General features: G+C 48.7%; 2 protein-coding genes across 6 annotated transcripts in view; one reads left to right on the top strand and one right to left on the bottom strand.

The window, feature by feature from the left end:
• Window positions 1–13,441, top strand: part of AJAP1 (adherens junctions associated protein 1) — a 68,196-nt gene that overhangs the window by 26,206 nt on the left and 28,549 nt on the right. For 2 of the 3 annotated variants that reach the window (XM_026720914.2, XM_087914985.1), the window contains exons 3-6: window positions 2,605–2,692; window positions 6,030–6,272; window positions 7,481–7,615; window positions 10,176–10,560. In XM_026720914.2, coding sequence (XP_026576699.1) covers window positions 2,605–2,692; window positions 6,030–6,272; window positions 7,481–7,553 — 404 coding nt within the window. In that variant the 3' untranslated portion in view covers window positions 7,554–7,615; window positions 10,176–10,560. Of the gene's footprint in view, window positions 1–2,604; window positions 2,693–6,029; window positions 6,273–7,480; window positions 7,616–10,175; window positions 10,561–13,441 lie in introns of those variants that run through there. The other variant, XM_087914986.1, reaches the window with a different exon arrangement.
• Window positions 8,679–13,441, bottom strand: part of NPHP4 (nephrocystin 4) — a 98,868-nt gene continuing 94,105 nt past the window's right edge. Inside the window, exon 32 of one of the 3 annotated variants that reach the window (XM_087914972.1) lies at window positions 8,679–10,191. The gene's annotated coding sequence lies outside the window, so the exon portion shown is untranslated. Of the gene's footprint in view, window positions 13,256–13,441 lie in introns of all 3 variants that reach the window. The other 2 variants (XM_087914959.1, XM_087914960.1) reach the window with 2 other exon arrangements.

Raw genomic sequence — 13,441 nt, 5'->3', positions numbered from 1 at the left:
GAGGACAACAGATGGCCCCGAACAGATGCTGTCCCTATCACATGAAACATTTAAGCCCAAGTTAACCACCTGGGACCCTGTCATTGTGTTCCAGAACATGTTGTGTTCAACTCTGAAGACGTTTTCGTGAATCAGCTGGTGATATTCGGAGGACGGGCGGGTGGTGGAAGCATCTCCTTTCGCTAGGACCTGACCTTGGTGGTGACACACATACCTCTTGGCTACAAAATTGGCACAAGAGCATAGCCTCCTAGGCCCAGAAGGGACCTTGGGGGTCTCCTAGTCCAACCCGTACTCAAGCCGGAGACGCGAGACCACCCGACTCTCCCCCGAGGCCTGGGAGGGCCACCCGGAGGAGGCAAACGCTTGGGAGTCCAAAGTAATTGGGATGCAATTCATTGCATTGTGCAAAGTTGCAGGTAGTCCTTGACTTACGACCACAATTGAGCCCCAAAATTGTTGTGGCTAAGCGAGACAGTTGTTAAGTGAATTTTGTCCCATTTTACGACCTTACTTGCCAGATTCGTTAAGTGAATCATTGCAGTTAATAACACTTCCTCCCTTCCCTCCCTCCCTTCTTCCTTTTCTTTTTCCTTTCTTTCTTTCCTTCCTTTCTTCTTTCCTTCCTTCCTCTCTCTTTCCCTCCTTTAATGTCCTTTTTCATCCCTCTCTCTCTTCTTCCTTCCTTTTCTCCCTTCCCCCTTTTCTCCCTCTCCCTCTCTTCCCTTTCTTCCCTTTTTTCATGTTCTTCTTTCTTCCCTCCCTCCCTCGTTTCCTCCTTTAATATCATTTTTCCTTCCTTCCTCTCTCCCTCGGCATCAGAAGATCCCCCAAATGCTTCTCCTTGGGGAAACTCCCGGGGGGGGGAGGGGGCGGCAGGAGCAAGAAGGAGCCACGTCCCCATGATCTTCGGAGGAAATAATTCTAGCCTGCTGAAGTGGCCGGTTTCCACCTAGAAATCAAAGCGCCTCACATTTGCCACGGACGGATCCTTCCCTGAGCCTCAGATTGCCGCAACCGGCTGCATGAGTCTGGCAGCGAAGGGCGCGCTCTCTTGAACTGAAGGGGGCTTAATGGACATAAACAGCCACTGCCAGGGACGTCTCCGGCCGCAAACGGAGGGAAAAGTTGGCAGGGTAATCACGGACTCTGTCATGACACATCAGCCTGGTGGAGCTGGAAATGGGCTCCTCGGCTCTCCGTCGAGGCTGGGAGATGCCACCAGAGGCTCAGATCACCTCCCTGGGGCTGAATTGGGACTATTGTACACCTGCCGACCGCTTCAAGGAAGGGAGGGACGGGGGGAGGAAGGACCTTCCTATAAACACATTTGTTTCTCTGAGCTGCATGCATAATTGGGGTCACCGTCATTACACACAAGCACATTGTGGGAAAATGGCATTTTGAAAACATTTTGGGCGGGGGGCCTTTCTAAGAGCCAGTGGAGAGATTGGGGTTAAAAACCCCTATAAAAGAGAGGAGGCCGGGTGCAAAACCGTCAACATTGGAAGACACGGTGGGTTCCAGGGGGTTATTTTGGAAGAAATGGAAACCTCGTAGGCCAGAGCCTTGTACTGTAATGCAGACATGAAAGTAAATTGGATTTGTATTGATCGCGGGCTTTGTTGCTATTTTCAAGACACATGTATTCTTGAGCTGGGCCTTGTTCTTTCCCGGGAGGGCCAGTAATTTCTGGCCAACCCAGACTGTGGTGCTCCAAACTTAATTCGGTGTGAGTTTTACCTGGAAAAGCTGAGACTCCCCCACATTTCAGCCTCAGAAAAGCAAATGTTGTGGCGTCGGTTGTTCTGAGAGAAACTCGCCGGTCCTTAATCAGTAAAATGTAGGAAATGGATGAGAAGTTGGCATTCGAATTTGATGTGAAGTTGACAGACCTAGTTGGAGGAGGGAGAGAGAGAGAGAGACTGAGAGAAACGGACTTCTTGGTTTAGAGACTGTAATATGACTAAATTTCAGGCCATGGTGACATTTCATTACAGGCTAAAGAGGAGAATCAACTTTGGGATTGGAGGATTAGATGGGATTTGACTAGAGCAACTTTGCCGCTTTGGGAAAGATAAGGTTTATTTACATTTGACAGCTTGCTGGCTTTTTAAAGATGAAATGAAGAGAAGAGTATTCTGTGAGAGGGCTGGCCTTTGGAAGGTTGGCTATTCGTATTTTAAGATATTTTATAAATTGGCACCATTTGTTTAACCACAGAGGTGGTTGGGTCGTTAGTAGCTCTAAACCTTGGCAAGAAAACCACCCAGCTCAGAGAGCCCCAAGGAGCCCACGAGGATCCCCCTCCTCCTCCTCCTCCTCTCTGCCAACCCCACTCCCCTCTATCCCTGATTCTGTTCCCTAGTTGGGTCCTGAAAGGTCTTCAAGAAAGGCCTCCAGGGACCCCCCGTTCAATCCCGCTCTCCAAATCCTCTTCTCTCGGTTCCTCTAGATGTTTCTGAGATCTTCTCACTGGCCGATGCTTGGACCCCAAGGGGGGCAGCCCGAGTTTGGGGTCCAGAGCTGACCCACCCAAGCGACGCCCAGGATCTCTCTCTCCATCCCAGCTTCATGGGTTTCTTTTTTCCCCTCTTTTCCCAGGCCTGGCGCTCCATCAGATTATCACCATCACCGTCTCGCTCATCATGGTCATCGCCGCGCTGATCACGACCCTCGTCTTAAAAAATTGGTAAGGAGGTTCGACCCCCCATTGTGGGTGGGCTGTGTTTGGGGGGGGGGCAACGGCCAAACCGGTGGCCTGTTTCCAGCGGTCCTCGAGGTGGGACCACAACCGAGCGCAAAAGTTCCGTTTGCTAAGCAAGACAGTGGTTCAAGGGAGCTTTTCCCCCATTTAAGACCTGTCTCGCCACAGTCGCTAAATGAATCGCGGTGGCAGGGGCGGAGTTAATGAGACAGTTCTTAAATGAACCTGGCTTCCCTACTGATGTCAGGAAGTGGCAAGGTCACATGACCCCGAGGTGTGTGTGTGTGTGTGTGTGTGTGTGTGTGAGGATCAGACCTGCAGGCGGTGCAGAGTGATGTCCTCCTCCCGCCCGTCGGCCAGGAAATCTCTGCCCGCCTTCCTCTCTCTTCTGAGCTCTCGCCTGGCTTAATTAGCTCCTTTTCTCCTGGCGGATGGGCTCCTGGGTGGCCTAAACTAGGTTATGCCTTAGCTCGAGGCTCTCCTGCCGTCACCTCGTTTCCTAGTGAATCCAACCTACTTTGAGATCGGCTCACCTCGTTTTCATCTTACGGCGAGAACCCCTGGGAGGCGATGGCCAGGATCGGAGGCCGGGGAGAGGAGGAGGAGGAGGAGGAGGAGGAGGAGGAGGAGGGGAGAGTGCAGTTTCCTGCAGCTGTGTTCCCACATCTCCCTGGTCTCCAGGTCTGCTCCTCAAATGCTCCGGGTTTGGAGAAGACGAGGACGGAGATTCATTCCTAGGGTTGCTTGAGAAGCTCTCAAAAAACACAGGGAGCCTGCTGAGATCCAGGCACCGCCAATCGGCCGGGAGGTCCTCAGAAGGCTGGACCCACCACCAATGGATCTTCAGGAAGGGTCACGGCAAGGCCCCAACAAAGTGTCCCTCATGCTTGAGGAGCCTCAAGGAGGACTCGAGTACCCCTACCCCCACTGACTCGGAAGGGGCCCCGGCACTGAAAAAAGCGATCCAGGACTGTTTTTCATACTTAACAACCGCTGCGGCATTTGGAGGCTAGGCAACGGACTCATATTACGATGGTCGCGGGGTCCCCTTTGCCGACCTTCTAATCAGCCAAATCAGTGGGGGAGCTGGATTCACTTACCGACCGTATTCCTAACTGAACAACTGCAGTGATTCACTTAACAACTGTGGCAAAAACAGGTCGCACGACGGAGCAAAACTCCCTCCACAACTGCCTCGCTTAGCATTGATAATTTTAGGTTCGATTGTGATCCTAAGTCAAAAACCACCTGTATGGTTTGACCATCAATGCAGGTCAGGCAGCAAAATAAACCCGGATTGGCCGTGGCTCTGAATTGCTTCCCAGGTTCTTCTGCATCATTGAGCTGCTTTATAGACGGGAACTGTAACCCCTAATTAAAAAAATAAAACCACTGGAAATCCATTTTTTTTCTTTCTGAACTACCGAAGCAGGGAGACTGTGCGGTTATCTTGAATTTCTTGTCTCTTCATCCGATTTCAAAAAAGATTTCAAAAACCCTCGACATCCCTGCTGTATGGCTCATTTATCTACTTTCTCCAAAAAGGGGGGGAAAAGTACACAGTTTTTCTCAGCGAGTTCATCATTCCCCTTCAAGAGGAGCTTCAGATCTGCTGAACAGCTCCTAATAGCTGTGACTTTCTGTCATCGCCGCACTTGAGTTACACAAATCAACCTCAAAATGATTTGGCTGCAAATTAAAGCAAACTAACCGGGGAGAGAAAAAACAAGAAGTTTAATCTCTTTTCGTTTTAAAGCAAACAGAATGAGGTCGTAGGATCATTTGCAAATAGAATTGTAGGGCTGGAAGGGATCTTCAATGGAGGCTTAAAAGAATAAGAGGGTTGGAAGGGAACTTAGAGGTCTTCTAGTCGGACACAGGAGATCCTACATCGCTCAGGACAACTGGCTGAACATCTTTCCTGGAAAACCTCCAGCCACGAAGCACCCACACCTTCTGGAGGCAAACGGCTCCCCTGATAAATTGTCTTCACTAAGAGAAGATTTCTCCTTAGTTCCAGGTTGGCTCTCTCCTTGGCAGGTTTCCACCCGTTACTTCTTCTCCTGCCCTCAGCTGCTTTGGACGAAAGGCGGACCTCGCTCTTGTCTGTGACAACCTCACCAATTTTGGAAGGCTGCTACCATGTCACCCTGGGTCCTCCTCTTTGTTAGGCTAGATATATCCAGTTCCTGCAAGTGTTCATCCTGTGTCTTTGCTTCCAGTCCCCTAATCACCTTTGTTGCTCTTTTCTGGACTCTAGATGGATCTGGGGGCGGGGGAAAGGGTGCCACCAGGAGAAGAGAAAGAGAGGGACATCTCCAGATCTTTCCTGCTGGTCTACAGCCAACAAGCTCTTTAAAAAGTTTGAACTTCTCCAGAGTTGCATGGATGCTAAACTCCATCTTCTTGGTCCAAAATCCAGGAGGGGTCGAATGCCAGGGGTGTGTGTGTGTGGGTGGGGGGCTCCATCTGTCAAAGAGGAGCCCCCAGGAAAGCCAGGGCCATGGGGAACCAAAGGAGGAAACAGTCCTGTCCCCCACCGAGGCGAGAGACATGGCTGCCTTTCTGACAAATTGGGCGATGTGCCATGCAAACGAAATCATCTCAACAAGCACCGTATTAAACTTGGTGCCGTTGCTTACACGGACACGGTACTTAGCATCGGTAATTTCCCCTTAATTACAACGGCCGTCATTTGAAACTGGAGATTGGATTAGGGAAGATAAATAAATAGGCGCATAAAATGTACCTGTAACCCAAGGATCTCGCTCTGTGGCGATGGGTGTTTCTCAGGTACTAAAAAGCGATAATTAAATTTGGAATTGCAGGTAATTGCCGTCTCTCAGGCACGCCAAGACCGGTTGGCATTTAGGTTACTTTTTTCTTATGAATTATTTACGGGTATTTTTATGCCACTTTTTTGATAAATTCCCCTGTGGAGCGCCAGCAAATAGACAGGCCTCTCACAACTCTGCCGGGCACAAAATCGCAGAGGTTGTGACTTTGGTGCTGAGCGAGGCTGAACCGATCGCACACAGGCGCTCTTTCGCGAAGCTATTGGCCTCCTTCCTTCAAACCAAGCCAGCATTCGTAGGATCCTGGTTTCTCGACGGCTCTCGCTTGACCCATTTGTCGGCCCGGGTTGGAGAACCCTGTTGAGCAGGGGGTTGGGCTAGAAGATCTCCAGGGTCCCTTCCAACTCTGCTGTTCTCTGTTATTCTGTTGCTCTTCTGCTCTTCTCTTAGTCTCCCTTGGGTAAGAAAAGGCGTCCTAACTAAAAGGCCAGATGTTTTTCAGCCGGTCTCTTCTGCTCTCCTTCCAGCTGTGCGCAGAGGGGCAATGCCCGTCGCAGTGGCCACCAGCGGAAAATTAAGCAGCAGGAAGAGAGTTGCCAAAACCTGACGGACTTCACTCCGGCCAGAGTGCCCAGCAACCTGGACATCTTCACGGCCTACAACGAGACCCTCCAGTGCTCGCATGAGTGCGTGAGGAGCCCCGTCCCGATGTATGCCGAGGAGGCGATGCTCTCCCCGGGAGACTACAAGACCTCCTTCAACGGGAACAGGTGAGGGCTGTGGCTGATGGGGCCGATGCTGTCCCAATCCGGAATAAGTTGAGTTGGGGTGGAAGGTGGTCTCAGGGAGGCGTGAATTCCACAGGAGCAGCAAAGGGCCACAGCTCAGATCCTTTGTGCATGAGAAGGAGGGCGGAGACAGATCCTCCCTAACAGCTCCTAGAGTTAACGGAGAATCCTTGACTTCCCACACTTCATTTAGTGACCGTTTGAAGCCACCACAGAACTGGGGGGAACATTTTTCACACTGACGACCGTTGCAGCCTCTCTGTGGTCACATGACCCAGTCAACCCCTCGGCCATTTTGGGCAAAGTGGGGACCCTTCTAGATTCCATGTTGTCAGGTTGTCCCTCAAACCAAAACATGGAAACATGCCTTATATACATTTATTATCTCTCTCTCTCTCTCTCTCTTTTCTGCCTCTTTCCTTCTCTGTTTCTCTTCCTCTTTCCTCTTTCTCTCTGTCCCGCTTTCTCTTCCTCTCTTCCCCCTTCCTCTCTTTCTCCCTCTTTCTGCTGCCTCCCTTTCTCTTCCTCTCTTCCCCCTTCCTCTCTCTCTTTCTCTTCCTCTCTTCCCCTTTTCTCTCTGTATGATTTGTGAATTGTGGGGAAATAAACATCTATTTATACTATACTTAGCCTGCACCAAAACAAATCCATGCAAGTCAGCCTCTGATTGGTCTTCCTAAAATCAAACGGGGCACGTGGCCAACCAATCACTGGGAAGGAAAGGACAAAGGCTCAAAGGGAGCTGTCCAGCCTTCTGGTACTGAAACGACACCCAAAGACATGAACCTACAGGCAGTCCTTGACTTATGACCACAGTCGCGCCCAACATTTCCATTGCTAAGTGAGGCAGCTGTTAAGTGAGCTTTGCCCCATTTTATGACCATTCCTGCCATGGTTGTTAAGTGAATCACTGCGGTTGTCAGGTTAGTCACATGGTTGTTAAGTGAACCCGGCTTCCCTATTGACTGCTTGTCAGAGGGTCACAAAAGGGACACTGCGACGGTCATTAAATGTGAAAAGCAATCCAAAGTCACTTTTTTTACTGCCGCTGTAGCTTCAAACGATTGCTAAACAGACCGCTGCAAGTCAAGGACTATCAGCTGCTGTGAATCTGGAAAATGCAAATCTAAAGCCAACCTTTCTTGTCAGCCAAGGGTACAAATCCCCCCTTTTTCCCTCCTCCTCTGCAGGGGGTCTTCCTCGGACCGCCATCTAATCCCCGTGGCCTTCGTATCGGAAAAATGGTTTGAGATCTCGTGTTGACCGGCAAAACTCTGTTTTTAACTTCCTGGAGGGGCAGCCAGACGCCGCGCAGCCGTTCCGTGGTAAGTCCCTTCTTCTCTAGTCCTTCTGACTGTGAAAGAACTAAATGAATCCTAAATGTCCCGAGGGATCGGATGAACCTTCCCTCGTGGGACCACGGAAGTGTCCCTTGAGAAGCTCCCCGGGTCTTCCAAAGGGCGGGGATTCTTCTACCCTCTGAGGAACTTTGTGAGATGTCCCACAGGCGCTTTCCCCCCCCAAAGGCAGCTGGATTTTCTTGGCTTTTTCCTTCAAAATGTTTCGCTTCTCGTCCAAGAAGCTTCTTCAGAGCTGGTCACTATGGGAAGACCTGTAAGACTAGATCCTTCAGAAGGTCTGTCTAAATGATGCCCAAGAGCCGACACAAACCTGTTGTGCCTTTGGTGAACTGACCCCCCCCCCCTTCCTTTGTCTCTGCGGGGGCTGGAGGGGAATGGAAACACAACATTAAAGTGCGCATCGGTGTTTGTCAGGGTCATGGACGAGGATAAAAAAGGAAATTTAACAGGCCTCTAGGTAGGCTTCCAGAAAAGAGGAGGAGGAGAAGAGAGAAGGAGAAAGAAGGGATGGGGAAGTGGTGAAGGAGGGAAAGAAGGAAGGAGGGATGGGGAGGAGAGGGAGAAGGAAGGGATGAGGGAGAGAAGTGGTGAAGGAGAACAAAGGAAGGAGAGGGAAGGAAGGAAGATTAAATTTAAAGAATACGTGAATAAATTCAGACCTCTGTTTCCAACAGATAATTACAATCTTATTGTCCCCCCTCTTTCTTAAATACTTTACAAATCCCTTCATCCTTTCATCTAATTTCCATCTTTCAGTGGAGGGGCTTCTCTCCAGAAGCTGTGGGGGCTCCACCCCTGGAGGCCTTCAAGAAGAGAATGGACAGCCATCTCTCCGGGATGGTCGAGGGTCTCCTGCTTGAGCTGGGGGTTGGACTAGAAGACCTCTGAGGTCCCTTCCAACTCCGTTATTATCCCACATTCGCTGAAGCCTTAGCTCCTTGCTGGTGTCCCTCCGAGAAAACCTCCCTGCGTGGTTGCAAAATGGGATGAGCATGACCCAGATCGAGAGAGGATCCCCAGCCACGCCCGAAAACATTTTCCCTGGCACCGTGAAGCCTTAATTATAATTTTAATTACAGCCCCCACCCCCCCACCCCCCGTTAATTGCTATTTATGCAAGAGACAAATCTCGCCCAGCTATTATTCAAGGGGGTTATTTTCTGCCCACGCTCCCTTTCTGCTCCGAGATTTATTTTTATTTTTATTTGTGGGGGTGGGGAGGAAAAAGGGTAGCGATTTCACCCCACTTTGATCTTTTCCTGCCACCTCTACTTTTGGGGTGACACAAAATGCCTCCAGACGGGGGGTAAATAGGGTGTCCTTTTTTCTTTCTTTCTTTCTTTTTCTCTCTCTTTCTTTCATCCATCCTTCCTTTCTTCCATTTTTCCATCCTTGCATCCTTCCTTTCTTTTCCTTTCTTCCATCCATCCATCCCTCCTTTTTCTTTTTCCTTTCTTCCATCCTTGCATCCTTCCTTTCTCTTTCTTTCTTTCTTTCATTATATGAAAAACCTAACTTTCCAAATTAAATTCTCAGATTATTATTATTTTTTCTTTAACGCAGATGGGATGCAGGCTTACTGGGCAGGTGTTCTAATTTCTTAACAGATTTTAATTGCACTTTAATTGTATTTTAATTGGCTCTGCAAATGTTTACATTTCCTTCCCGACGGTTGCCTTCTTGGGATGCCACTGGTGGGAAACGAAGGGCATCCCTGAAGTAGGTTAAACTGGGGCCGAGGCCCCCATCACCCACACAGCTACGAGCTTTGACCCCAGGGGGGCTCCAGAAATGAACAGACACCTACATTTGCCTTTTCTCCACGGTTTGGTTCTCTGTGTAGGGCCGCATTATGTTTCATAGCGACACGAGGGTGGATTTTTCAGGGTTTGCTAATTATTCGGTCCAGGAAATCATTTTATTCTCTATTATTCCTAATAATTTCCCTTTTCCAATTCCCCTTTCTCTTCTCTCTCTCCGCCCATCAATGAAATTGCTTTCAAAGTTCCCCAGATAAACACAGGGGGTCCTTGACTTATGACCCCCACGGAGCCCAAGATTTCCATGGCCACACAGAGACAGTTGCTGAGGGAGCTTCTCCACTTAAGTGAATCACTGCGGTGGCTAAGTGGGTCACACGGTTGTTAAGTGAATCTGGCTTCCCCCTGGACTTGGCTTGTCGCCAAAGGGAGGAAATCACGTGACGCCGGGATGTGGCAATGGTCGTTAAGTGTGAAAAATGGCCGTAAGTCCCCCTTTTTTTCAGTTCTGCTATAATTTCAAATGGTCACTAAACAAATGGCCATAAGTGGAGGATTTCCTGCTCAGCCTGCATGATAAAGAGGCATTTCCAGAAGCACTTTTTAAAAAACTCACATATTATGACGAAATGATGCACATTATAACATTTCTCTTTTCTTCTTCGTTTCGTTCCCTTCCCCTTTCCTGCCTTTTCCTTTTCTCTTCCTTCTCTCTTCCTCCTTTCCTTATCTTTTCTTTTTTTCTTTCTTTCTCTTCCCAACAGGATTCCATTGGTGAACCTGTAAAAAAAAAAATTCAAGCATCCAATGAAGAGGGCGACCTTATAGCTAACATTTGTGTTTTACTGATGGAAGACTGAAAGCAATCAAATATATTTTTATATTTATACACACATATAAATAATCTACACAAAAAAGGGACTAGCCCCACCCTGCAATTTCCGAGGAACGCACTTCTTTTCAGGCAAACGAGAGACGGGCCAGGAGCGACTCACAGCCCGAAGGGAGAAAAGGAAGAAAACCCAACCCCAGAGATAGGCATCCCTGGTGAACGTTGGAAGGGCCGCCCATTTTTCTGAAACTGTGCCAATTCTAACCATTATGTGCCATGAACTGCCAGGGAAAAAGAAAGAAAAAAAAGAGGACAAACTCAGAAAAAAAACAAAACAATTTAAGGACACGTCAAAAACTTAGGACAGGTTGGGGGGCCACGTCTTATCGTAAAGTCAGTATTTCTGGTTATTATACATATAATATATATATATATATATATATAAATAGATCTATATATATATAAAAAAAACCGCAAAACACATTTTGTATTGTAGCAAATTTTTGGAAAAAAAAAAGCGATCTTAAATGTCTGGGGGTTTTTTAAACTAAGAAATGACTTATTTGAGTTATGTGATATTTTTTTCCCCCCTTGAAACAGAGTCGATCCCGGACTTAAATAAATCCGTGTTTTTTACTCCGGAAATGTAGTTTACACCGAGCCGTAAATATCCGTCTTCCTGGTTTCTAAAAAAAACCCGTGTCCCGTCTGGATTTGAGACTCGCGGCATCGCTTTCTCTAAACAATCCGGGTTGGTTGTGGTTTGTTGGTGATCACACCTGCAGCTGTATTGCAGTGTCTTGAAAGCAACCCTGAAGTTTCCACAGTTGGTTTTAATACAGGGAGTCCTCAACAGTTCCATTTAGTGACCGTTTAGTGCTGCAAAAAAGCGACTTATGGCCGTTTCCCACAATGACGACCGCCACGCCATGCCCCTGGTCATGTGATCACAACTCAGACACAGCCCCTGACTCACAGTTACGACGGTTGCAATGTCACGTGACCTCCTGATGAGCAAAGTCAATGGGGAAGCCGGATTCGCTTAACGACCAGGTTACAAACTTAACAACTGAAGCGACTTAATTAACAGTGGTGGCAAGAGAGGCCGTAAAACTGGACAGACCTCCCTCCCTCCCTTTTCCTGGCCTGTTTTTCAGACAGGGAGTTCCCACATGGCATTGGCTTAAAAGTAAAAAAAAAATTTCTCTTTTATCGTTCCCAAGAAAATAATACCTAAATCAAAGTGCAGGGCCCAGCAGAGAGTTGGTGAGAAAAAGCAAAGCGAGGTACTATTACCGTGTAAAGCCTTAGTAAGGCCACACCTAGAGTACTGCATCCAGCTTTGGTCACCATGATATTAAAAAAAGATGTTGAGGCTCTAGAAAAAGTGCAGAGAAGAGCAACCAGGACGGTTTTAGGGGACTGGAGGCTCAAACACACGACGAGCGGTTGCAGGAACTGGGCCTGGCTGGTCCAGGGAAGAAGAGAAGGACCAGGGGAGGCAGGAGAGCAGCCTTCCAGGATTGGGGGGGCTGCCCCAGAGAGGAGGAGGAGGAGGAAGGGGGGGTCAAGCTGTTTTCCAAAGCACCTGAAAGTCGGACAAGGAATAATGAATGGAAACGGAACAAGGAGAGATTCAAATAAGGAGGAATTTTCTGACAGGGAGAACCATCCGCCCACGGAACAGAAGTTGCCCTCAGAAGTTGTGGGAGCTTCACCATCCCTGGAGGCTTTCGAGAAGAGGCTGGACTGGACGGCCATCTGTCAGAAAGGGTGTGGGGTCTCCTGCTTGGGTGGGGGGGGTTGGGCTAGATGACCCACAAGGTCCCTTTCAACTCTGTTAATCTGTTAAACCAGGGTCGCCAAGAAAAGTTCAAACCAGGATTAAGGCAGAGTTGTTCTTCTGCGGGAATCAAGGAAGACGAGGAATTTTTCAGCAGATCGAAATGTGGACGCTCCATTTCAGAAATGTATCTGCTCGCCTGGGGACAGAATCTGAAACGTTTTATTAAAAATCTTTTTTTCTTTTTAAAGAAGAAGTTTTGGTAAAGGAAGACCCCAAAGCCTCCTTTTCCCAGGGAGACCCGGGGCTGGGCACGGAGGACTTGGCGACCTCAACGTTGTCAGCACTAAACGAGTCCGTCTGCCTCCCTCCTCCCTCCATTTTTAACACGGTGGGTGGTGTCCCTTCTCGTGTTTTTAAATCTATTTAAATTTAAAATCGATGTTATTGATTTCAGAGGCCGGGGTCCCTCCCGTCTCTCCCCCGCTTCCCTCCCAAATGTTTCTAAGCTCCTTTATTGATGGAATTGTTGCTTTTAATTTTTGTAAGCTGCCTCGGGCAGTTAGGAGGGAAAGAAAAACATGGAGAGTGATTTATTTCTCTAAATAAAGACGTTACACCAGCCGGATCTCCTGTGACATTGAGAAGGGAGCTCTGCGCCCCTCGTCTTGGTGTGCGAAGCAGCTCCGGGGTCTCCAACGATTGTCTGGATCCACAGATTTTTTTTTTTTTTAAAAAAAATCAACTTTCCATTACAAAAAAAAGATCCAGGCTTCTGAAACAGAGCTCAACCGGAAGTCCCATCAACTGGAACTCGGTGGATAATGGGCGTTTGACTCTAATAAAAGGGTTTTTGCATTGCTAAGACCTCTGAGCCTCTCCGGGAAAGCTCAGCACCAAGGACCCCGGAGTCCTCCTCCTCCTCCTCTCCCTTCTAGCACTGATGACGCTACCTAGTTGGGCCATGAAACGTCTGCGAGAAAACCACCCAGCTCAGAGGCCACCAGGGACAGTTCAACATTCAGCTGTAAATATTCCCTCCCGAAGTCACGCTGGGAGGCCCAATGAGAGGGAGGGAGGGAGGGAAGGAGACGGGGAATCCAAGATTTCTGCCCGTTTGTCCTTGTTGCAGATTCGACGCAAACGGTAATAAAGTTTGCTAGAACTTCATCGCTCACGATGTTCACCGGCCATCTGTAGCGGGGAGAGTCGCTGGCAGCCGCCGTTTCCTGCAAGGAAAACGGAGCTATTGAAGGTTGCTTTTGAGGAACAAAATACTCGGCTGGTCAGTTTCCAGGATGTAAATCCTAGCATTTTTTCCCCCCCTCCACTCTTTCGCACGCCACCTGCTTCCCCAATGCAGCATCTGCTGGGGCTAACTTGGTGTTTTTCATATCTCCACCGGAGTGGAGAGG

This window comes from Pseudonaja textilis, chromosome 18 (assembly GCF_049901715.1).
Source record: "Pseudonaja textilis isolate UNSWEBS1 chromosome 18, rPseTex1.2, whole genome shotgun sequence".
NCBI classification, from domain to species: Eukaryota; Metazoa; Chordata; class Lepidosauria; order Squamata; family Elapidae; genus Pseudonaja; species Pseudonaja textilis.
This window is presented reverse-complemented; position numbering and strand designations above follow the sequence as displayed.